The sequence below is a fragment of the Trichosurus vulpecula genome, chromosome 8 (assembly GCF_011100635.1).
Source record: "Trichosurus vulpecula isolate mTriVul1 chromosome 8, mTriVul1.pri, whole genome shotgun sequence".
NCBI classification, from domain to species: Eukaryota; Metazoa; Chordata; class Mammalia; order Diprotodontia; family Phalangeridae; genus Trichosurus; species Trichosurus vulpecula.
In genome coordinates, this window is record NC_050580.1 from 32,926,442 (window position 1) to 32,952,756 (window position 26,315).

Here is a 26,315-nt window from a genome sequence, read left to right on the forward strand (position 1 = left end):
TTTAGAAAGAGCACATGATGGCCAGGCATTGGGGATACAAAGACAAGATAAAACAGGGCCTGCCCTAAAGAAGCTTATACTCTATTGGGACAGATAGCCAATATACAAATAGATACATACACGATAAATCAAGGTGAAGCTTTTTGTGAGAGAGAAGGTGTCAGATTAGAAGAGGGAAAGGAAAAGGAAGGGAAGGAAAGGGAAGGGAAGGGAAGGGAAGGGAAGGGAAGGGAAGGGAAGGGAAGGGAAGGGAAGGGAAGGGAAGGGAAGGGAAGGGAAGGGAAGGGAAGGGAAGGGAAGGGAAGGGAAGGGAAGGGAAGGGCTAGCGGATGATGAAGGCATTTCAATCCAACTATGGTCTCCATGATTCCACGGGCTTCCCATTGTCACCGGTTGTTGTTGACATCTCCCTTGGGTACCCTCCATCTTATTTCCCTCCAAGGAGGAAGCATGATGGAGTATCAGTGTATTCTGAGTGAGAAGAACTAAGTGGGTTAGACAATTACCTGTGTGACTTTGAGTGCTCCCTTACCCTCTCTGGGCCTCCGTTCCCTCATCTGTCAAATGAGGGAAGGGAAGGGAAGGGAAGGGAAGAGAAGGAGAGAAAGAAAGAAAGGAATGGGAAAAAGAAAAGGAAGAAAGTGAAGGTGAGATAGTGTGGTCCAGTCATGGCGGACAGTCCATACCAAAACAGAGATGGGAGATAGAATATATCATGAACATATCAAAAAGACAAGTTTGGCTAGACTTACAGTATCTAGCCAAGGGAAAGTAATGCATAATAAGGTTGAAAAAGGAGGTTGAGGACAGATTGTGAGAGGCTTTAAAAGCTAGACATAGAAGCTTATATTTGATGCTAGAAGCAACAGGAAACCAGTGGAATTTGCTGAGTAAGAAAATGACGTGATTATACTTACACTTTCATAAAGGCAGTTTGGCAGCTTTGTGAAGAGTGAGTAAATTGTAGGGAGGAGACTTAAGGCTGAGGAGACTGAACTAGGGGGCAGCTGTTAGAAGACAGAAAGGGGTGGATGGAAGAGATACTGTGGAGGTAGAAGCAACAAGACTTAGCAATTGTTGAGTACATATGGATGGGGAGTTAAGGTAAGAGGGAGGAGTCAAGGACAGTGCTTGGTGCTCTACAAAGTACTTCATAAATCACTTGATCCTCACAGGTGGGGGGGGTGGGCAGGTGTCATTATCCCTATAAGGAAGCCAAGGTTCAGAGATAAAGAAATAGTAATTACTGACAGTCACATGGTTCAGCAAAATTAACAAAGGACTTTACATCTCATTTGGGCCTCCCAGCTGCCCTGTGTTATATTATTATCCACATTTACCAGTGAGGAATCTGCATCCCAGAGAGATTAAGGGATTTGGCCATGACTAGTAAGCAGCAGGGCCAAGATCCATACCCAGGTTTTCTGGTTCCAAATCCAGTGTTCTTTCCACTTTCCCATAGCTGCCTGCCAGCGAGCAACATCCTTTCTTCTTCCCACTTCCAATCCAGAGCCCCATGAGCCCGGAGAAACTATCCAGTGTCATCTCGCCCACATTATCATGGCAGATAATCATTGCTTCAAACGCTGTCCCCATGGACAAAATGATATATTCTTCTTCTCAGCATGGCTGAGTGCAAATGGTTCCACATCCCCAGGGCCCCATACCAGTTCAGAGGTTCAGAGTAGCCTGCACAATGGGATTGTGCAACTGACAATGGCCACCATGGACTGAACCCAGTGGTGATCATGGATGAAGCCATCCCATCCAAAACCTTTGAAGCTCTATCATGGCCAGGCTGCAGAATATGCTACCTCATGAGCAAGGGGATGACTGGTCTACCAGAGATGCTGTTTTAATGGTCTTTATTTCTCTTTCAAATGCAGGGTCTCCAAGGTGTTCCTGGACCAAAGGTAAGGCGCAGCAGGACTGGTATTCCACTTCTAATACAGCGGGCCATAGCAGTGAAAGAAAGGGAAAAAAGGAGAGGACTTAGAGGCTTGGCTGACCAGCAGCCTCCCTTCATCTCCCAGTAGATCTAGGAAATAAAAATGGATGCTGCAGATAGGTGGCAATGGTCTCAGCAGAAAGCCCTGTGCTCCGTCAGCATCTATTACTGCTGATTCATGATTGCCCATGTCTCTGAATTTCTACCCATTCATCTACCCACCCATTCGTTTCACTTTAATGGACGTATATTAAACACCTACTGTATGCAAGGCACCATGCCAGGTAATAGGACAACAAAAACCCAAATCAAACCTTTCACTCAAGGAACTTACAATCTGATGGTGGAGGGGGAAGAGACATAGATGCAAACAGCCGTGACGCAAGGGCAGAGAAGGGATCCAGGCAAAGGGTGATGGGAAACTTGAGAGAGATCACTTTCACCTGGGGGAGCTCAAGGAAGACTTCATGGCACAGGTCACACCTGAGGTAGGCCTTGAAAAAAGGGAGAGACTTTGACAAATCTAGTTGGAGTGAGTCCATACCAGATGTGGGAGACGGTGTTAGGAAAGGCACCAAGCCAGGAGAAAACTGTCTCTAGTCAGAAGACAAATTTTGTCTCTGTCTCTTACCCGTGAGGGCTTAGGTGGTTAACCCTGGGCCTCTGTTTCCTCATCTGGATAATGGAAGGTTATATTAGATGGTTTCTGAGGTTCCTTCTAGCTCTCCAGACCTTTGATCCCTACCTTCCCATCAAAAGCTTCTCCATCCTTCACTCACACTAAAGTGTGATAACTTTGTAGCTATTGATCAGTTTGGGCCATCTCACTCTTTGGAGATATTTCCACTTTGATAAAGATCACGGCTATGGCAGGAGGTTGAAGGGTATTGTAACTATGTCTGGTCCCAAATCGCCTGTAGTTAATGTGTATACACACACACACACACACACACACACACACACACACACACGTCCAGGGAAACTCAAAACTTCAAGGAAATGAGAAATAGCTTGCTCTTACCAAAAGACCGAGGACTCCTGTGGCCAAGAGATAAAGCTCTGATGGTAGACTTTCAAGCATTATTTGCATTGCTATTTATCCTAGCTCTCAGCCCAGTCCCTGGCACATTGTAGGCACTTGATAAATGCTTACATATTGATTAAGTAATCAACAGGTGGGAAAGATTATTTTGGAGCATCAAGGTCTCGTCATTGCTCCCCAAATCATACCATATAGTAGTCTCCTATTCTGTCCACACAAAAAACCATCCCACTCTGTCCCCGTGACCTTCCATGCTCTATAAACTCGAATAGCCATTCTGGCCATCCGCCTTATCCAATGATGAAAGAGACCACAAAATGTCTCCAGGGATACAGAGGTTATGGCAAAACTAGGGATTGGGCACCCTGCCCACCAGTCCACAGTCCCAAGATGTGTTGTCTAAGGGAGCAACATGTCATGATTCCCCCCTAAATGTGTCTTTCTTTCAGGGGGAAGCTGGACTTGATGGAATGAAAGGAGAGAAGGGTGTCCAGGGAGAAAAAGGAGACCGAGGTCCATTGGGATTGCCTGTAAGTGTCTGGGAACGAGGCAGAGCATTGTCAGTGCTGTCTGATCCTGAAGAGTACAGGTTACCAGGCTGGGCTGTCCTATGGGAGATGGAAAGTTAGGAGAGAAGTGTGACTCATAACCCCTGCTTGCATTCTAGCCATGGAAAACGGCCACCACACATATATCCAGTGCTTTCATCCCAATGATCCACCACACATACATACAGTGCTTTCATCCACCACACACACATACAGTGCTTTCACCCCGATGATCCACCACACACACGTACAGTGCTTTCACCCCGATGATCCACCACACATACGTACAGTGCTTTCATCCCGATGATCCACCACACACACGTACAGTGCTTTCATCCCGATGATCCACCACACATACGTACAGTGCTTTCATCCCGATGATCCACCACACGTACGTACAGTGCTTTCATCCCGATGATCCACCACACATATATCCAGTGCTTTCATCCCAATGATCCCATGAGATGGGAAGTGAAAATCTTTTACGGAAGAAAAAACTGAGGTTCAGTTTCACCAAGGGCCACCTAGCTAATGCCAGAGTAGGAATTCAAACCCAAATCTCCTTACTTCAAATCCAGTGGGATGGATTCTTTCTACTCAATAAATACTGCCTATCCAGAAGATCTAAGCAATGCACAATGCAGTCTTTGATCCCAACTTCCCAGCTCTGGGGAGCCTGACAGTATATCGACCCTCTGAGGAGAGAGTGACCTGAAAGAATCCCCTGTCTCCTAGTCACATGGTAACTTTTAACCATCCTTAAAGCCCAGAATATATCACAGAATCACAGAGTTGGAAGGGGCCTCAGAGGTCATCTAGTCCAACCCATACCCGCACACAAATTTCCTCTTCAGTATACCCAGTATAGGTCAGAGGTAGGATTTGAACTCAGATCCTCCTGACTCAGGTCATCCATTCCTCTCTGCTGCTTGTCTTCTGTGTGACTGTCCCTGGCACAGTATAAACACTTAATATGTGCTTTAATCTCTCCATCTATAAGTGATTATCCAGTTCCAACTCAAAGACCTCCAGTGATGGGAAACTCATAACCTACTGAGTCAACCATTATATTTTGCAACAGCTCAGACTGATAGCAACAGGGTTGTTATATGAACATGAAGCCAAGGTTCCATGATTGGGGTGGCCCTTATTTAGTGTAAAGTAATCTTTGAACAGCTATCCTTAGAAGAAAGCACAAGAACCTCTCGGAGGCAGGGACACTGCCATACTTTTCCCCACGTCTACATCAACCACCGGCACAAAATTTTAAAGTTTTTCACCCATCCATCCCATGTTACTCAAGCTGTCCAGATCAATAGTTTTCAGGGCATTTTTGGCATGAAGGTCCACAAAGTTGAGGATCAGAGAGCAGATGGGAGCCATAGCACTTAGAAAATAGCAGCATCTGGGAAGTGTGGAAGGACTGGAGTGGATTTAGCCCTTTTCCCTCCACTGGCCTGCCTGGTAGCCTAGGAACCAACCCACATTGATTATTCCATCTCTGCTACTCCCAACTAGTGTGACATTGAGGGTGTCGTTTCTGCTCTCTGGGCCTCAGTTTCTCCATTTCTACGGTCTTTTCCAGCACTCAGGGGAAATCTGCCGCAGACTTCTCAATGCATTGGTCTCAGTCTTACAGTTCAGCCCTGGTGACTCAGGGCTGATATTTGGATTTTTTTCTTCTTTGAAAGGTTGGAGAGGTACTTCCAGAGTTCCCATCTAGTCTACTATTGCCATTTTAGAAAGGCTTAGTGAGGGGTCTTGTCTAGATCACATAGCTAGTAAAATGCTTCCAATTCCTAACGCAGTACTCCCGTGACCTTCTCAGACTGGTTCCCTTCCAACCCCTCACCCTTGAGGGTATTAATTCCTCTGCCCCACATTTCAAACCCCATCCCAAGGTCTCTGTCTAAGAATCCAGTAAGAAACACTACTACATAATTACAAGACCAGGAATTCTCTCTCTCTCTCTCTGTTTTTCTAGGACTTGATGGATTCCATTTGTATAATTGCAACTAAAGTGTAAAAGCAAAAGGCAGAATTACTCTCCTGCTAATATATCAAATGTAGAAATAGTCAAGTATCTAATTATCCTAATAGACTGCACAAGGCTAACAGCTAGCAAATATTTTCCACTGTTGTAAGTTGTGTACCCAATGATTAATCTAGCCAGCCAGCTCTCGTGATTGAAATCATCATCATAATAACTCACACTTAAAGTTTACAAAGCAGTCCTGTGAGGGAGGGAATCTAAGCATCATTGCCTCCACATCATGGATGAAAAAACTGAACCTCTGAAGGATGAGTTTCTTCTTAGGGTCATCGAGTGAATGGGTGTCTCAGACCTAGGGTTTGGAATCAGGCCCCTCCTTACTCCAAACCTCACACATCTTTCTGCTATGACATGCTACCTCTCTACCCTTTGAAAAGTCAGATATTAGAAGACAACAATATATTCTCCATGGCAGTTGGCTGAATAAAAACTGGAACATTCCACCATCTCTTACAATGTCTCCAAATACCCAGTTATTTGATATGACATGGACAAAATATCCGGATACTTCATCCACTTTTTGTGTTCAGCTTTTACATGGGTTTTTGGTGCCATTTTTCCAAGGAGGTCACATTGAGTTTTGTACTGTTTTCTCCAAGGAGCCGGTCATTCATGGACTGTCTCAGAGCTACTTTATCTATAGACAGAGCAATAAGTCAGTCCCTCATAGAAAGTATCTTATTAGCTATAAGGATAAAAATGAGGGAAACTAATCTTAGGACAATGCTTTCCTAAGTCACATCTACACCTCCCACTACTGGACCTGGCCAGTCACTCCTCCCTGAAATCTGCCCTTTGGAAACTCATTACCTTTCAAATCTGGGAGGTAAATAGATCATCAGGTCATAGATTTAGGGCTGGGGGAGTCCTTTGAGCTCATCTTGTCCAACTCCCTTTTTTTTTCTGTTAAGGAAACTGAAGCTCAATCAAGTTTCCCATGGTCACACAGGTCATGTCATGAGCAGGATTCAAACCCAGGCCTTCTGACTCCAAATCCCCTCCATTACCTTATCATTGGACTCTGGGGAGAGAATGACACCCAGCTAACCTCGTAATCAGTCTGGACAAGAGCCCTCTTACAGTGCCGATCGCCATCTCTACCAAAAGCAGAAATTGCCCCATTGCTCCCCTGTTTTCAAGATTTCAAGGCTCCATTTCCAGGCATTCCCCCCAACATTTGGACCATTCTAAATGGAAAGAGAGCCACTCTCCTGGTGTGATCTGAGGGTGTAAGAATGGCACTGCCCCAAATTTAGGCATCACCCCTAACTTGGGTGCTGTGATGGCAATAATTCCACCATTCCAGATTCATTCCATTGACTTAAACATTTCTCCCTCCCTTTTATCCTCTAGTAAAACAAAAATCACCCCCGAAGGTGAGAACACATTAAGCCCCAGCACCATATTGCTCCAAGGATCCATGATGTCGTCAACATCATCTCTCTCTCAACCTTTTCTATGCCTTAATAGAAAGGTTTAATGAGTTATTTAGACCAGAGTTGTAATCACATTCCCCAAGGAGGAAACACTCTCTACCAATTCAGATCAGCACCTGCCCTGAAACTTTTAGATTTAGGGAGTGTCCTGGGAGCACCGAGAGGACTTGACCAGGGTCACGCAGCCAGTGGATATCAGAGGCAGGGTTAGAATCCAGATTTTCCTCACATGGAGACTGACTCTCTCTCTCTCTCTCTCTCTGTCTCTCTCTCTCTCTTCTCCCTCTCTCCCCTTCTTTCTTGGCACTAGGTCAGGGCTTGCTCTCCCTCTGTCTTCAGCTGGCCATGGCACAAATGGTGACCATGACTTCCTTCCCCAACCCCACCCTTAAGAGATCAGAAGGACCTTCCCATCTTACTGGAGAAAGTGAGGCCCAGAGAGCTTGTGACTTGCCCGAGGCCGCATGCCTAGTTAGTGACACAAACAGAACTCAAACCCAAGGCCTCTGATTCCACAATCCAGCATTCTCTCCACTCCACCACACTGCTTGGTTGCATGAAAGTAATGGAGGATTTAGAGACTGAAGGGAAAGGGATGGAGTTCCAGAAGAGGGAAGAGGTAGATGAGAGGGGAGGTGGGAAGGACCCTGACAACCACTTTGGCCTCCTTCCTAGACTCCCTGCAGAGAGCCCTGCCTGGTCAGCCCACACTGCATCCAGTGTCTCCATGTTGTTGTTGATTTCCGTGTCAGTACCATCGCCTGTCCTCGAGAGCTTGTTTTGTTTGATTACGAGCGTTATGTTTGTCTAAAGTCATTGCTTCACTCACTTCTTCCCTCCCCATGTCCTTTTTTCCCCTTCCCCCTCCCCACCCCAATGCCCTCCCGTTCCTCCCTGCCTTCTTTTTGTTCAACCCTTCCCTTCTGTCCAGGGTGCTTCAGGTTTGGACGGCAGGCCTGGGCCACCGGTGAGTCTTGTTTCTCCATTATCTCACCTCCCTCCACCCAACCCCAAGCCTGTGACTTGTCTTGTCTGTCCCACTGTAGCCTTGTTTATACTGTGAGTCGCTACGTTTTCCCACCACCACCATTAAGGAATCAGTTGAGCTTAATTTGAAAGCATTATTACAATTCTTCTGGGTCGAACGGTTCATATAATTATTGAATGTGAGAGGAGAAAGCTCAGAACATAGAATGTGAAATGTTGAGGTGGGGGGACCCTTAGAACATAGAATGTAGGACGTCAGAACTGGAAGGAACTTTGTTTTCCAATGTCAGAGTTGGAAAGGATCTTAGAACATAGAGTGTCAGAACTGGAAGAACACGGAATGTTAGAACTGGAGGATTCTTTAGAATATGGAATGTCAGAGCTGGGAAGAACCTGAGAATAGAGAACACAGAATGCCACAATGAAAAACATCATTAAAAGCCATCTCTTAACTTCTTCATTTTACAGAACAGAAAGGCAAGGCCCAGAGAAGTACATTTTTTATTTATTTCCTAAGACTTTTTTTCCCTAATACCACACTGTGATGGAATTGCTTCTAGACTCTATAATCCTGAACTGGAATTCATGAATCATTCTGCCTGACTCCAGCCTAAATATTCCCACCAACTAACCTCAGTTCAGGATGAGCAGATATAGATATGCCAACGCACATGGTTGATTTTGAAGCAGATATCCAAAGTCACTGCCTCTTCACAATACCTCCCCCCACCCCAGGTTATCTTACCTTCTGAAAGGTATCAGGGACATATATCCTCGGCACATCCCTTACACTATCTACCCGGTCCTCATGCTATGAGCTGTGTTCATTTCATTCTTGTCCATGGTAATCTTGTTAATAGTCACTAACAGTTACCAGTACGTCACCTAAGATGTGGAGGGCTTGAGATGTATTGTTTGCTTATTTTCTTCATTGAGATCCACTTTAAAATACCTTTTAGTTTAACTTTGATGACCCCTAACAAGCAGAATACACGTCAGCCTATAGATGACTCAGAGCCAAAGAACTATTTGAGTTTCCCTAATCATTAGGAAGTTTAAAAAAAAATCTTCACAGAATGTCAAAGTCGAAAAGTTCCTTAGAAGGGAGAGCAGAATTTCCAAGGTAAAAAAGGACCTGAGAACCTGGAATGTCAGGGCAGGAAGACTCCTTAGAACAGAGAACTGAATTTCAGAAGTAAAAGGCACCATGGAACATAGGATGTGTGAGCTGGAAGCAGCCTTCAAGTTCAGCTCGTTTTGCAGAGAAAGTCCAAGGTCATGCTGCAAAATGGCAGCTAGCTGATCTCAGAGTCTATGCCATCCCTGTTCTCCCCCACCCCAAGGCAATTATATTGTATTGTATTTAAATACAAAAGCAGTCCTCTTGCCCACTGTCACCAACACAGACACTTAGAACTGAATTCCCATTTGTACCAAGTGGTACTCTCTCTCCATCTTCCTCAGAACCAACCAAAGGGCCGGTGGATTGAGAATGTGATGAGTGTCTAGAGGCCAGAGAAACAGGTTTTCTTCTCTGTGCTAAGCTATTGATCCCAGCAGAAGATGGAACTCAGGTTCAGGTCTTCATTCGTACTAGATTTTTAAATGAAGAATGCTAATTGCTTGAACAACTCAGAAACCAACCTACAGACACCCGTGCTCCCAGATGGGAGATCCTTCTAAGTCAGATCTGCAAACACTGAGTCAGGCTTAGCTCTGGTCTAGGGAGCAGAGACTTTTGAAATGCCAGCTGTTGAACTCTCACCTCTATCTAGTGGAAGGCTCAGTTGGTAATACGGAGCTTTAGCGGTCTCTAGGCAATACTGCCTCCAGGCTCAGCCCGCCCCAATTCCGCCAGAATAATTATAAGGTCTTCTCAACTCAATTAATGAGGATAATAACTCCCATCACTATAGAGCTAGCCCCATGACACCCTTGGAAATTAGGCAATTCAACTCTTATTATCTTCAGCTCATAAATGAGGAAACCAAATTTCAGAGGGAGGTGACTTGCCCAGGATCACCTAGACTGTCAATTATAGTGAAGCAGGGATTCAAACCCAAGGCTTCTGGCTCTAGGGCCAGCCACTACACTAGCTGCCCTACCATGCTCGCTGTTATAAACATTGAGAAGAGGCAGTGAGAGGACCAGCTTAACTCCTCTTAGAATGGGAGGTCAACACAGATTGGGAACCAGGAATCACACAGTCAGTCAACAAGCATTTATTAAGTGCTTACTATGTGGCAGGCACTGTACTAAGCACAGGAGATACAAAGAAAGGTGGAAACAGGTTCCTGCTCCCAAGGAGCTCACAGTCTAATGAAGGAGGAAGCATTATATAAATTGGTCCATACAAAATATAGGTACACACACACACACACACACACACACACACACACATATACACACGCAGAGTTCCAAAAGTCTTAGTGCAGTTTTAATCTTAATAGCCAAAAAATGCACTAAGACCTTTGAGACGTCCTGTATATGAATATGTATATATATATATATATATACGTGTATGTATATGACATATATGTGTACATATATATATATATATATGGAGAGAGATGAAGGTAGCTAAAACAACACTTATCAATCCAGTATGCATTAGCACCTACTATGTGCCTTGTACTATACTTTTTTTTGTACTTGGGCTACAAAGAATGAAACAATCCCAACTCACAAGGAGACTCCACTCCAGTAGGGAAGATAAGTCCATCTAAAAATGTCTGGAGCATAAATAGAAAGCAAACAAATACAAACCTGTGTACCAAGTGGCCCAATGTGGGGAGGCTTGGGAGGGAGGGTTCTAGCAGTGGGGGGATCAGGAAAGGCTTCCTGTGGAAGATAGTTCATGACCCACATCTTAAAGGAAGTGAGAGACTCAATGAGGTGTGGGTAAAGAAGGAGGGCTTTCCAGGCATGGGGGGACGGACAGCAGAAAGGCAGGAGATGAAATGTTGTGAGGGAGGAGCAGGTTACCCAGCTAGGCAGCGTCAGGCACAGGTGTCTTGGTCCTAGACCCCACAGCCTTTCTATTCCACTACCCTGAAGGAATGGCTTAGAGACCTTCCTGAGGCAGTTCCTTTTGGACACCATGGATGTCCCCAGATGAAAGGGAAAGGCCCACACTTTTCCAAAGGGTGAAGGGCTGCAGTTGAGGGTTGGTCTAGGGGGCTGGGGTTCTCAGGGAAGTAGCATAAATGGAACCCTCTTCTGCCTGCTTTTGTCTGTGTGTGCATCTTGCCTTTGTCCCCATGGCATGGTGACCTGCCCACCCGCCTGCATGATACTCGGCCTACCAGCCCGGGTCCCTCCTCTTCTCTGGAGGGTCTGTTGACTTTCCTCTCAAATGCTTTCAGAAAATGAGCCATTCTCCTCCTCCTGTTTTCAGCTTGGCTGGCTTGGCTGCGAGGCAAATGGGTTCAATTCTGCAGAATTGGGAGATTGAAACCAGCAGTCCGGCCCGCTCCCCCAAGCCATAATGGGACTGGATTGCAGCTGCAATGACTATCCCTGACCTTGGCCTTGCCAACCCTGAAAACTGGCGGCAAATAAACAAAGCCTTGGCTCCGCAGATTTTCTTCCACATCCATTGTGGTTTTGCCTGCAGGAGTCAGTTGTGCCTTAATGAGATTTGCCCAGATCACCAGGGCCATGACTGCCCCCTTTTTTTTCAAACCCTACAGGGTACTCCAGGACCAGTTGGGGTTCCCGGCCCAGCAGGACCAAAAGGGGAGAGGGTGAGTGTACCTGCTAAGCCAAGCTGTGCCAGCCAAATCTGGGCAGTGGGATGGATGGAAGGTGCCAGGATTTAAGGCTAGAAGTGGCTTCAGAATCAACCAATCAACAAGGATTTACTAAGCACCCATTACGCGCTAGGCACTTTGATAGCATAATCCCTTCGTTCTACAGAAGGCAGCCTAGAGGAGTTTACTAACTGCCCAGGTCACACAGCCAAGGACAACAATCATAAGAACTCATGTTTATGTAGTGCTTTGAGGTTTACCAAGTGCTTCGCTCATCTAAACCTAGCACAGTAGGTATCATATGCCTTACTATGTCCATTGTACACGAGAAAAGGTGATGTGTTAGTAACTGTTAGTGTCAGGATTTGAGCCGAGGTCCACATTCCAAACCTAGCACTCTGCACACTGCCAAGAGAAGTTCTGGGTGCTGCTTCTTAGTTTGAGTCTCCAGGCGGGGTCTGCCTTGACAACTCCCAAGGTGCCTCTGGGGATAAACTCCTATTCCCTCAGCTCCAGCAGAGAGGAACAGTGGAGGAGAGTCACACTACCCTTCTCCCCAGGCTTGGAACTAAGTAACAATTGGACAAAAATAAACATCAAGGACCACCCTGAAAGGGGGAAGAAATAATCTGGAGGCAACATGTGGCTTTAGGGGGGATGGAGGGGATGCCAGACAGTCCCACCAATGATGCTTGCCGATGCTGGAGTGTTGACTATTGGTTCATGTAGTCATGAGTCTATGAGCCCTGGCTGGTAAAGCCTCCTGCTTCCCCTCCCCCATCAGTGGGCTCCTCCTCCCTTCCTCATCAGTGACCCAAGGTGGTCACCTTAGTTTGCCAGAACCAAGGAATAGATGATGATGATGATGGTGATGAAGAAGAAACAATAACAATGGCCCATCTCTCCATGATGATTTAACATTTACAAAGCACATTTTCCACAACAATCCTCTGAGTTTCAGGTATTATCAGCCCAATCTTGAAGTCTTGCCTCTGACACAGCCTGGTTGTGTGACCCTGGGCAGGTCACTTAACCTCAGTACTCCAGACCAGTAATGTTAAACTCAAATAGAAACAGGTGCCACTGAACCGGACAGAAGGAGCTATCCCTGCAAGCCACAGACTGACTTCGAAAACCACCTATTAACATTATGTTTTATTATATTGTATTTTTACTTATTTTGTTCAGTATTTCCCAATTACATTTTTATCTGGTTGGGGCCACACTCAGGAGGGTTGTGGGTCAGCGGCCCATGGGTTCGACACTCTCCAAGTCTAAAAGAAGAAGGTGCCGATCTGCATTGGTAAAGGGAGCTTCCTCCTCTGCGAGTTCCCTATAGCAACAAAATCCCAGGTTCTCTTCCTGTCTTAAAACTCATAACTTGCCGAGGGTCACCTTGCTGCTAGGTGTCAGAGCCAGAATCCAAACCCAGATCCCTGACTCCAAATCCAGCACTCTTTCCCCAGCTTCTGTGACTCCGAGGCCATTGAGTGATATCTGAAACCATGGCCAGCCCCCTCCTATGCTCACCCCCTTCTTGGTAACTGCAACCCACCCTTGCCTCCAGCTCTCACCCTATCATGGCTTTCTCACGCCTTATCATTTGATGGATAGTGTTGGAGTTAAAGTCAAGAAGACCTGGATTCAAATCCTGCCTCAGACACTTACTAGATGTGAGACTCTTGGCAAGCTATTTAATGTCTCGGCCTGTTTCCTCACCTACCCCAAGTATCTACGCACCTTTTCTTCCAGTACTCCCTTCTCTGCCTACCCATTTTCTTACTCCCCTGCTGATGCCTCAGGCTAGTCTATAGGGAAGATCGCTGGTACCCATGTTGTGTGTCTCAGTCCAGTGAGTCTTTGCAGAATGCCTTCTGGTTGCCTACCTTCCCTCTCTGACCTCTGATTTGCCTAAGTCTAAATTTAAGAAAAAGAAAAAAAAGAAATATTTAAACATTTTTTTAACAAATGTAACAAATGTAAAGTAAGATTGTGGTGGGCACCATAGAAGCACCTGGCCCCAAATACCTTGGGGTTTGGGGGTGATAAATGGGAAGGAGCCACTGGTTTTAAAGTCTGAAGATATGAGCTTAATTTCTGGTTCTGATACCTATGAGCCATGTGACCTGGAGCAAGTCATTTAACTTGAGGTGCCAACTCAAAATGAGCCACAGTCCCTGACCTTAGGGACAAGCCCAGATAACCAGAATGCACAATATTAAGGCATCTTCCTCATCTGTAAAATGGACTGATTGTGTTGTACTAACTCAAAGGTTCAGGTCTATGGGGCAAGCCCAATGTAAAGGACCATAATGATATAAGCTACTGTCATTTCACTATTACATTGTTAGAAGTTAGTTGATCATGCCCCAATCATTCGCATTTATATAATCTTTTACGATTTGTAAAGTACTTTACATATGTGATTCCATTTGATCCTCCCACCATCCCTCTGAGGTGAGGGATTATCATTGTAGGTGAGGAAACCGGGACAGAGAGAGGTTAAGTAACTTGCCCAGGGACACACAGCTAGTGTCTCAGATGGGACTCAAATGCAGGTCGTCCCTACTCTATCCACCAAGAGTCCACTGCTCTGTCTGTCAAACCAGGATCGATCGAATTAATTGTGAGATTGTGGTGATGAGGGAGGAGCTGGCTAGCTGAGCCCACGGCAGAGGAGACCTTCATGGGAGAATCTTGGCTCTGTTGCTTACCAGCCATGTGACTTTGGGCAAATCTACTCTTGACTCCTTTTCCTCTGAGATGATGGGGGAGGGTGAATTGAATGATCTTTAAGGTCCTCTCCAATTCCAAATCTCTTCTCCTTGACTCCTTTTCCTCTGAGATGATGGGGGAGGGTGAATTGAATGATCTTTAAGGTCCTCTCCAATTCCATATTTCATGGTCCCAGGTTACACAATCCATTGGAAGGACCACTGGTGGATCTGGATGGGGAAAGACACGGTGGTTCTGGCCGAGAGGACATTCACCATCAGATGGTTTTCCCTGTGAATCAGGGAACATAAATCACCTAGTCAGGCAGGATCACATGTTGCTTTGTTCTTTGTTTCTTTCAGGGCAGCAAAGGAGACCCTGGGATCACAGGACCAATGGGAGCAGCTGGGCTTCCTGTAAGTTTTCCCTCACCTTCATGTTGTTCTCAGTTAGCTGAGGATGCTCATGGTCATCCTGGGTGTTCTCTCTTGCTGCTCTTGCAGAAATCACAAGGCATTGAACTTGGCATGGGGCAGGGCAGTGAGTAGAACATGGAGGGAGAGCTCCAAGAGCAAAGGAAGGGCTTTGGCTCCCAACCCAATGAGGTCTTTGGAGCTGGCTGACATGGACTGGGCACCCAGCCATTCTCTGTAGCAGAGAAATAAGTACCCTCATCTCAGCACCCACACTACCCATACTCATTGGATCATAGAATTCAGACCTAGAAAGAATCTCAGAGCACATCCACTTTAACTGCCTCAGAATGAGGAAACCTAGTCCCAGAGATGTTAAGTGAGTTTCCCAAGGACAAATCATGGAGTTAGAATTTGAACCAGGTGCCCTGACTCTCACTCCATTGCTCTCCTCTCTACATCCCTTGGCTGAGATCACGTCACCCATAAGTCAGTCCTAAACCCAGACTACCAGAAGATCCCTCCTGACTCAATCCAATGCATTGAACAAGACAGTCCTGCTTCTCATTGTCATATCCTTTCTAACTCTCCTCCATCAAAATTTTAGGGAACTATCCCAGGGAGAGAATCAGAGAACCCCAGAGCTAGAGAGGATGTTGTCAGTCACCAAGTCCAAAGCCTTTCATTTTGCAAAGAGAAACTGAGGCGCAGAGAGCAGTAAAGCCTAAGGTCAACATCAGAAGGTGGCAGGGGAGAGGGGAAGTCATGTTGTTATTGTCCCCCTAGCCAGGTCCAAGAGTAGCACTCGAGCCTTTGAGACTAATGGCAAAAAAAAATACAAAAAAAACCCCACTTCAACATGTTCAGAAAGGAGGAGGCAGACAGAATGGCCACATGTGGCCCTCCCTGTCAGAGTCATCAGACTGCTTGCCTTTAATGTGCTCCAAAGATGCCCTCAGGGCCAGTTATTCATTCATTTAAATGGGCTCACAAGGATTCGATGAGAGGCCACCTGGACAGAGCCCATTTCCCCAGCATGGAGCCAGGAAACAAGGGTAGCATTCACAGCCCTGCCCGTAACTCATCCTACATTTTATAGGTCGATTTACTCAGTCTCCCTTCCCTTTGGCTTCCAGTCTGTAAAATGGGGATAATTAAATTTGCTCCCTGTGCCCCCTCCCCCCAACCCACCCAGAGTTGGATGTCAGTAAAGTGCTTTCAGAAGTTTGGAAGGGAAGGGGCCCAAGGACCATCCAGGGGGTTTGCTTGTTAATATGACTTTGTCTCTGATTTATTCTAGGGTTTGCACGGACCACCCGGTGACAAAGGAAACCGGGTGAGTCAGAACCTGAATTCCTTGTATTTGGTTACTAATGTCTTCAGGATGTGGTGGAATGATCAATTTGAAATGACCCGCCCAAGGAGGAAGTTCAAGTTTCCTTGATAAATCACCCTAAATTAGAGGGCTTTCCAGTGAGATGCTTAACATTGTAATACATACTGAGATCAGACTCCCAGTGGATATTCAAAAGGATGTGCTCTTACTGAGATATAGGAAGATTTGAGCCCTCTGGCGCCCGTTTAGTCACATATGGTCCACGAAAAATAACCTTATGTCTACATCTTTCTGGTCATGTTGCTGTAAATAATTAAGCTTAGGTATTTCAAGAATCTGTGATTTCATCATCGCATGAGTGCTCTCTCTACTCTCCATACCTTAGTTGATGAGCTGTTGCCCAAAAAATCCATTTCTTAATAGCCAGCCTCCTTAGTGATAAGCCTTCCAAGGCTGGGTTTTGGTCAACACACATGCTGCTAGGCATTTCAAAGGCTTTAGAAGACTTGCCAGGGCTGGTGCTCTACTAGCCAAGCTTAGAGGGCAGCATAGGACGGGGGAAAGGTGTTGACCCTGGAATCAGAGGATATGGGTTTGAATCCCACTTGTGTGACCTTGGGGAAGTTGCATTTTCTTCATCTGTAAAATGAAAGAGTTGAATTGGATGCCCTTGAGGTCACTTCTAGTCTCAATTCTATAATCCTCAGTATTATGTCTAAATGCCTCAATACACTGGACTGAGGTTTTCTAAAACTCACAAACAAGCATCAAATTAAATCGGAAATCGCTGGCAAGGATGGGAAGGAATTCCAGGTGAAAATCTGAGAGTCTAGGTGATTTAAGCAGACAACACTTTGTGAAATTCCAGCTGCAATTCCTCTTAGAGAAACTAGACAGAAAGGTCTAAACCCAGGTGTCCAGTCTGGGACCTGCTTAACCCCAGGGTATGGCCTGTCTGAAATTTTCAGAAAAACAAAAACATATTTTACCTGGTTAGCCAGCACACGTGAACTAGTAGATTAGTATGCTTTAATTACTTGCCCACCTACATCTTTGTATAACCAGGGGTCATGCTAAGAGGCTTGGCTCAATAATGAAAATTATTTTTTTAAATGCATTCAGCCCACAAACATGTGGATTTCTCATCACGGCGCTCACTCTTGAAAAACCTGGATGCCCTGGTTAAAATAATGAGTGTTAAGTCTATGGAAGTGGTGACCTTTCTACCTTTTGCTTACCCCAGATGACAGAGTCCTAACAGGATGATGCCCTTCCCGAGAAGGATCAGCCTCTCCCCACTCTTATTGTTCCTTCTATCTAATAGTGTTTTCCTTGGCTCTTGTCTGCTCTCTATTCCCTAAAAGCATGGGGCTCTGCCAAGGCATGGCCCTTGGGCACCCATACGTATAGCATTGCTCCAGTGAGAGACAAACATAAATACATAGCTACATACACAGATAGAAAGAAAGAAAGAAAGGAAGGAAGGAAGAAAGAAAGAAAGAAAGAAAGAAAGAAAGAAAAGAAGAAAGGCAGACAGACACATGATAGGCAGACAGACAGAAAGAAGATAGATAGATAGATAGATAGATAGATAGATGCATGATAGACAGACAGAAAGATGACAGATAGGTAGATAGATAGAGAGACAGACAGACACATGATAGATAGAAAAATGACAGAGAAACACATGATAGGCAGACAGAAAGATGAGAGGTAGAGAGAGAGAGAGAGAGAGAGAGAGAGAGAGAGAGAGAGAGATGCTTGATAGAGAGACAGACAGAAAATGACAGAGAAACACATGATAGGCAGACAGAAAGATGACAGATAGGTAGAGAGATAGACATGATAGAAAGATGACAGATACATAGATAATAAATAGACAGGCAGATGGAAAATGATAGATAGAAAGATAGAAACATTTATTAAGTACTTACTGTGTGCCAGGCACTGTGCTAATCACTGGAGATACAAATACAAGCAAGACACAGTGCCTGCCCTCAAGGAGGTTACATTCTAATGGGGAAAGGCACCTGGCAGAGCTAGAAAGGGAGTTAGGTAGCTGGCACTGGTAGCTACTTTGAGAAAGTCCCTCTCATTCTGTGGCTAAGACTGCTGCTCACCCAGCTCCACTGGCTACCCAGTTAGTCTGTTGACAGTTCCCTGATGACATTAATACACATGATGGGGCAATATAGACACTGTCTTTTTCTTTTCATTGCCAATGAAGATAAATTCGATTCCATTTCAATTCAGTAAATATTTACAGAGCGCCTATAAATTGGTGGCTTATCACAAGCAATGCAGAGTGGGTCCTCTTCATCCTGGCCACTAATATGGATGAGGGAGGAGAAAAGAAGAGAGGTAGCCTGTGTGGTTCATATGACCCTAGATTTAGAGCTGGAAGGGACCAAAGAGGCCATCTAACCCAAACACCTCATTTTACAGATAAGGAAACTAAGGTTCAGAGAGGTTAAGTGACTTGCCCAGGGTCACACAGATAGTTAATGATCAGAGTCAGGATTTGAACCCAAATCTACCTGGCTCCAATTCCAGCACTCTACCCGCTGCACTGTGCCGTCTGTCCTCAGCCTGCCTCCCACCCCACCAAGATTTAACTGTCAGAAGCAGAATCAGCATTTTGGGCAGGATGAGAAGTTTGAATTTCCTATGGGCAAAGTCACAAAGACTTTATGGTTCCAAGCAAGTGTGATCATTCCACCTACAGTGTGATTTATTGACATCTTTCCTATCTCCTTCCTTTGGAGTCTGGGTTTCACCTCATTGTTATTACTGTTACTAAATTATTCAAACTAAATTCCTTTAACTCTTTCTGTTGGTTTGACGTCAGAGCAATCCATAGAGGCCGTGATTTCTTTTGAGATCTTCATAGGCAGGCATGTGGGGACGGCAAGGCTCAGGCTATATTGGCCAGAGAAGCCATTACCCCACCTTGTCAAAGATGGTATTAGAGGTGGATGACGCAGTGGATGTGAAATTGCTATCAATGAACTGGACAATGATGGCCCATAGAGGGAATGCCTTCTCTCTACTATCTTAGAATTTGACAGCGGCCTTTCCCCTCCTGTTTGCAAATTAGGAATGGCTTTTTTAAAAAAGGAAAGTCTGGAAGATAGCAAGAAGTTGCTCAGGCCTTCATTGGAAAGTCCTATAAAGGATCCACTGACTTTTTCCAAAGACGGTACTTCTACAACATTCTAAAACCTTTTTAGCCCCCCAAGTTTGGCCATCAAGATCCTAATTTTCTCTGCTGGGCTGGATAGATTATGGAGCTGATCCAAGGCAGGGAGATTTTGATGTTCATGTGATTTGATGAAAGTCCAGCTTAAGAAATGATGTTCTTTTTCCTCTCTATTAATTCAATTAAAGTCAATAAGTATTTTTAAGTGCCTACTATGTGCCAGGCCCTGTGGTTACCCAAACAGAAATTAAACATTTCCTGCCCTCAAAGAGATAACATTCTACAAAAAATTTAAGGTAGTTCTTAGTGCTCTCTAATGAAGAAAGTCACAGTAGTCATTCTAAGATTCAACGCCAAGAATATTAACATTTTCCAAATAGGACAGACACCAGACAAACATAATAATGTCCCATTCTTAAATTGCAGTTGTATAAACATCATCTGTCTTCTCTACCCAAGAATCTGGCCCATGTACAATTTTTAGTTTGGGAAATGTCTAAGAAAGGAACAACATCTTCTGCCTAAAACTGGTGGTGGTAACCACACTGGTGTAGATGCCATGGTGTAGCCTCTGAATCACCCAACAGAAAAGTCTGATGGTCATCCTTCCAAGCTAAGCCTCTCTGAAATGCTCTATCTGGCATGTGGAATGGGTGTGCGTTTGTTTCTTACTTCTATAGGTCCCTCTTGTCCCCTTGCCTCTGTCCCTTCTGCCTTTTTTGTCCTGGATCTTCCTTCCTCTTCCCTCTACATCCCTGGAGACTTTTTTCCCTGTAGACAATTTCTCCTAGTCATATCCCTTTCCCATCCATTCTTTTTCCAATTTTGAGTTTATTTTATCTAAACTCTTTTATTTTCCACTTTTTTTAGATGTCTCTGTTGCTTGACTTTATTTGTACTTTCTAACCCCTGCCACATGCTGAATAAAACCCTCTCTTTGACCAATCCTCTTTCATCTCATTTTATGTAACTCTGAGGGTTTGGGAGGAGGTGAGTTGGGAAATTTTCTACTTTCTGTAAATGGGTCTTCAAAATATCCTCAGTTTTAGAATGATTTCCTCTTTCTGTTGAAGTTAAGACCTCTGAGCTCCTTTATTAAAAAGCAAGAGTTTGACATGTAGTCACCCCTTACCTGTAGTTTATCCTGTTTTTTGATTATGTAGGATCAATTCCATCCTCAGTCTAGGTGCTCCCCCCAACCCCGAGCCATGATGCATAGTTAGGAAATACAAACTCATTTGCAAGAAAACCTGAGTCAAACAGTATTAGAAAACGACTAGCCACCAGTAAAAATAAGAGCTGGTTGAGGGTGAATTGCCATCAAATGAAGCACCCTGGAATCTAGACACCCCAGAAAGAAGTGTCTTCGTGGCCAGTCTTGCCCCTTAGAATGTGCTACACAGACACTGCAAAAAGAATGCCAAGACCTACCTTGGACAGCCCCTTCCCTCCATCACCAAGTCAGTGCCCTCTTGCTTCCTCTGTTCCCCTTAGGGACAAAACCACACACACACACACACACACACACACACACACACACACACACACACACACACCTATACATTTGCAGATGTCCAGAATTGTTGATATCTACATATCTACAGAGACTATATTAATAAGGAGGGTCTATTTAAAAAAAATTCTGGTTTTCTGTTTTATTTTGTATCTTTCTGTCTCTACCTTTGATGCGATGGATGATCCTAAAGCTTTGATGTTATTTTTTTTCTTGGCCTGAACCATTATTTACAGGGGGAGAGGGGGAAGAAAGGCTCTAGGGGGCCTAAAGGGGATAAGGGAGACCAAGGAGCGCCTGGATTAGATGCCCCCTGTCCATTGGTATGTTCTAATTTAATCGCTTGTATTTGTGGTTTCTCGTTTGTTTGTTTGTTTTTTCCTTGAGGTTCACAAATTGGGAAGAAAGAAGGAAAACTCAGATTAAAAGTGAAATGATTAATCACACCCTGCCCTGGTGCCAAAGTGCCTCTGTTATGCTAAGGGCTAGAGGAGTTCTGGGTGCTGTTGGTTTGGGCTCAAAGCCACAGCAGTACAAAATCCTGGTTAAAATCCCTTTCATTTCAGCAGCTTCATAAAGTGCTAGAGGGGAGGAGGCCAATGGGAAAGGGACTGGCCAAGAGGAGGCCCGTGCTTTCAGCTGGAACTGACTTTGGGAGCCAGAGTAACAGCTGCCAACGATAGAGTTAACCTTCTTTGTTTCTTTACCACCTTCAATCAACTACCGACAATCTGGGTCTTCACTTGGTCTGGACGTACAGGACACTAGGGTTCAGCTCCCCAGGCAGATGATCTCTCTCAAACCTTGCTAGGATAAAAGCCAGCCATGGAGTCACTTCATTCAGCCTGATTCCTTCTACCTACAGCAAGGACAGTCTCTGCACCCAGAGAGTTGGCAATAGAGACCAAGACTCTTAAAGAGGAAAGGTCTTTTGTGACTATTAGAAAAAAATTGGCAAGAGTTTATCATGAGTCCCCAAAAGCAGTCAACAATTTGTTGAGCTTAAAAACTTTCTCCATCTGGTATCAAGATACTCTTTGACCCAATTCAATGAACATTTTCTACTGTGTGCAAGACTCTAGGCACATAAAGATTAGAAAACCATGCAGTCCTGCCCTCGAGGGACTTTTAATCTAATTGTGATTATAATTTTTCATTAAAATTATGTTAAGATGCTGGACCAGGTTTATCCATGATGGGAGTGAAGATGGAGAGAGAAATCAAGACCTTTCCTGAGCCTACTTTCCCAGGGCTTAGACACTGGATTCCTCAAGAAATAAAAGGACCACTCATAATTATGCTAGGGAGATTTGCCCCCAGATGTCGGCCCCTGGATGCAGCATCTCTAGTGTCTTATGTCCTGGCCAGGGGAGGACTGGGCCTCTCCTCCGCTGGGATGGAGCTGGCCATCTCTGACCCAAATAATCATCGTGGTTGATTTTGTGAACAGGGACATCGAGGTTTTAAAGGAGAGAAGGGGGAGCCGGGGTTACCAGGGCTGGACGGACTGGATGCCCCGTGCCCATTGGTATGGCATTACCTTCCCTTTCCTGCCTGGTTTCTGTTGGCTTTCATGGACCTTCCTCCTGCATGCCTCCTCCCTCCATCCATCATTGCCTGCTTCCTAACAACCCCACATATGGGGCTCTTATTGCTTGGATCTGCCTCTCTGATGGATATTTAGCCTTTCCTTGTTTTCCTTTGGCTTTCTCTTCTGAACTATGCAACCTGAAATTGTGAGTTAACACTCAGACATGCTTCCCCTTCCCACCTATACCCTTCACTTGAATAGTAATAAATGTAGACCTTGACTATAAGTTGGTTAACTTCCAAACATTGCAACAATCCTAAGAAATGTGCCATGCCGGGCAAGTCCATAGAAACACTGGACCCTGGGTATAGAGCTGGAAGGGTCCTTAGAGACTATCATATCCAAACCTCTCATTTTACAGGTGAGGAAACTGAGCCCCAGAGAGTCTAAGTGACTTAAAATTATAGGATCATAGATCCAGAGTAGGAAGAGACATCAAGGGCCATCTAGTCCAACACTTTCATTTTACAGATGAAGAAACTGGGGCCCAGAGAAGTTGAATAATTTACCCAACATCACACAAGTAGTAAGCATCAGAGGTGGCATTTGAATCCATGTCCTTTGACTTGAGGGCCAATGTTCTTTCCCACCATGCCCTGATGCCTTAGTTCTAATAGTCGAGATTATTTCTCTACTCTCACTTGGGTTCATCCTAATAATAACCCACATTTCCAAAGCACTTTAAAGTTTACAAAATGTTTCTCCTATGACCCTCCTCTCCCCTTGTCCTCAGATTGCCTTCCTCTTGAAGAGTTTGGTTCACCCTAGACAATAGTACCAGGAGAAGAACAAAGGGATGGAGAATAGATAAGAGAGATAAGAAAGAGAAAGAAGAAAGCAATAAAGGTGACATTAGGATGGGATAAAAGAGAGTATACTGCATTCTCCCCACTCTGACAAGTTGTTTTTCTAGATAGCTTGGGTGGTGGAGCAAGCCTACAGTTAGGAAGACCTGAGTTCCAAGCTGGCTTCAGTCACTAGGTGTGTAACCCTGGGCAAGTCACTCAACCTCTGCCTCAGTTTCCTCATTTATTAAATGAAAATAATGATGGTACTTACCTCCTTGGGTTGTTGTGAGGATCACTATGATGAAGTGCCTGGCACATAGTAGGTGCTCTATAAATGTTAGCTATTACTAGTATTAATAGTATTATTATTGTCTAAGCAATAGAACTCTAGCCCCCGTTCTGCACCCTTTTGCACCTAACTGTGCCTGTGCCCAGGAAGCTCCTGCCTCTTTCCCAATGTCACAAGTAGGCATGGACTCCTCAATGGTCTTTTCATTCCCCTTAGTTCAATAAGCCAGGGTGAGAAGCCTTGACTGTCCCAGTCTCATTCCATTTCATCATCCGCTGCCCCCCCACACACACACATACACAGACACCATGCTGCATGATCAACTTCAGATGGGAGACATCTTCAGATGGAGAGGATTGTCAAGAAAGGGGGAAGGACACCAGCAATACTTTTACAGGGAATGCTTCTTAGAGCCCGCGTGTGAAGGGTCCCTCCTTTGAGAGTTCTGAAACCTTTCAGGCAGGAGAGCCGAGTGAGCATGAACCCCTTCTCAGATCCCCCGTTCTGCTAATCCCTGAGCATGCCGCATGCCAACTCACATTTCTCCATAGGGAATTCTTCCATCTCTCCCACAAACCCCCATCAATAACCAGCAAGGGCCCTTTCCTTTGCCAAACTCACCTGCCACAAACTCTTCCTATGACTCCCCAGGTCATCTTTGGAACTGCAAGTCATGACTCCTTGACCCCCCTCGCTCCTGTCCACACATCTAACATTTCATTTCGCTCTGTCCTGAGCTCTACATCACATCACTCCTCTCCTCACTGGTGTACCAATGGGAATGCCACTCTGGCTCCTTTTCCTGTGGAAGAGTCCGTGTTCATGTTGTTTCCTAAACCCTGTCCATCAAAGGGTAGTGAGGACGACTCTGAGAAACAACTATGCCCGATCTTCTCCTTCTTCCTCCTCCCTCAAAAACAAGTCAAATTGAGAAAATGTTATCACAAAGAGGTGTTTTCCCCTAATAACATCCTGTAGAAATGTTGCCTTTCCTGTTTGCTATTTCTAGCGCTTTCATATTTGTTGTTCTTGTCATGGGTTTTTAAAATTATGATTATCATCTGAAGCATGCTACCCACCTCTTGACAGACAGGGGATGGACTCAAGATGCAAAACGAGACATATTTTTTGGACGTGGCCAGTGTGGGAATTTGTTTTGCTTGATTATGCATATTTGTTATGAGGGTTTTGTTTTATTGGCAGATGGGGAGATGGGAGGGTGAGAAAATTGATTTTTGTTTAAAATACTAAATTTAAAAACAATAGGAAAGGTAAGAGAAAGAAAAGCAGCTTTTTGTTAGATGAAAATAATTAAATTTAAAATTATCATTTTCATTATTAGAATAATAAGATACCTAATCCTGAAACTTCCCACCATTATAAACCTATTGGTGAAGGTCCACCACTAACTCAATGAGAAGCATTGAACACTAGGTTCTACTAATTACATTTGGGTGGAACTATCTAGAACCAATGGCTTCCACCCCACCCAACTGATCCCATCCTTTAAGAGACTCCCATCCTAAGAGAGCCCTGAGGCTACCCATCATTCCTTTGTAGAATATGGCCAGAACCAAGGATGGGCCAAGTGCCAAGGGATGTAGCATAACTTAAAGTCACTTCCTAGATCCTTCATTTAGGGTGCCTGAATCCTCTCATCCACACAGAGGCCCTAGGCTTCCACCAAACCCAGGAGACCAAACAATCTAGAACCTCCACCTTTAAGTCAGCAGTGAAGAAAAAAATGAAGCCAAATGTTGTTTAGTCTCATCCTAACCAGCCTCAAATATAGGTCGCAGGTGTCCAAGGTTATTAAACTTTTCTCCTGCCTAAGGCTCTGAGCCCTACTTTTGTCCTTCTCCATTACAGGGGGAAGATGGCTTACCAGTCCAGGGCTGCTGGAATAAGGTAGGGTTTCCTGATGGCCTGCAATGCATTAGTGGGATGGGTGTACTTGGAGATGTCTTCCCAACAGTGAACACATGCGCGCGCGCGCACACACACACACACACACACATCCCCGTAACATTCTATAAAACAAACCCCACTTGGCGGAAGGGCCAGCCATCATTCGTTGTTGCCATCCCTTAGGCATTCAGGATGCATTCTTTTTCATTCTTATTGCTATCTCCTGTTTTTACATCCCTTCATTTCCAGATAAATATGTTCTTCTCAAACCTTCCACTCCCCCTTTTCACTACCCAGAAAGCCATTTCAAGATATATTTTAGATGCCTCCTCTTTTGGCATTCAGCTAGCTCTAATTCATGGGGTTCCCACACCAATGAGGCTCATCTATTCAGTTTAGATTCATGCTACACTTTTTCTCCAAGGAGTTCTGAAAGATACTTATAAAAATACTTAGTAATTAACTGTTAATGCTCAGAGTACCAGGTAAGGTCACTTATGCCATTCTACCTCTTCCTGGCAGTTGCTACTCAAATTATAATAAGGCTTAGCCCTTGGCAAGTGGATTTTCAGTGGGATTAGAATCAAGAGAGGAGTTCAAATCTTGGCTCTGAAACTGTATGAGCCTAGGTATATTGAGTTAGCTTCAGTTTCCTCATCTGCAAAATAGAGATTATAATTCTTACCCAAAAAATCTCTCTCTGGGCTGTTGTGAGCTGTTCATTGCAAAAGAAATGAGAGTCACTGCGCTTATGAAGTGTTCCCTAACCCATGGATAGAAATTAACTAGTTGATCTT

The 26,315-nt window shown here is 44.7% G+C and overlaps 1 protein-coding gene across 1 annotated transcript in view; it reads left to right on the top strand.

Annotated features, from left to right (window-relative positions):
- Positions 1 to 25,951, top strand: part of COL13A1 (collagen type XIII alpha 1 chain) — a 206,236-nt gene extending 180,285 nt beyond the window's left edge. Inside the window, exons 35-42 of the mRNA XM_036736467.1 lie at positions 1,887 to 1,913; positions 3,440 to 3,520; positions 11,707 to 11,760; positions 14,844 to 14,897; positions 16,195 to 16,230; positions 21,179 to 21,265; positions 25,480 to 25,518; positions 25,943 to 25,951. Coding sequence (XP_036592362.1) covers positions 1,887 to 1,913; positions 3,440 to 3,520; positions 11,707 to 11,760; positions 14,844 to 14,897; positions 16,195 to 16,230; positions 21,179 to 21,265; positions 25,480 to 25,518; positions 25,943 to 25,951 — 387 coding nt within the window. The remainder of the gene's footprint in view (positions 1 to 1,886; positions 1,914 to 3,439; positions 3,521 to 11,706; positions 11,761 to 14,843; positions 14,898 to 16,194; positions 16,231 to 21,178; positions 21,266 to 25,479; positions 25,519 to 25,942) is intronic.
- The last annotated feature ends 364 nt before the right edge of the window (positions 25,952 to 26,315 follow it).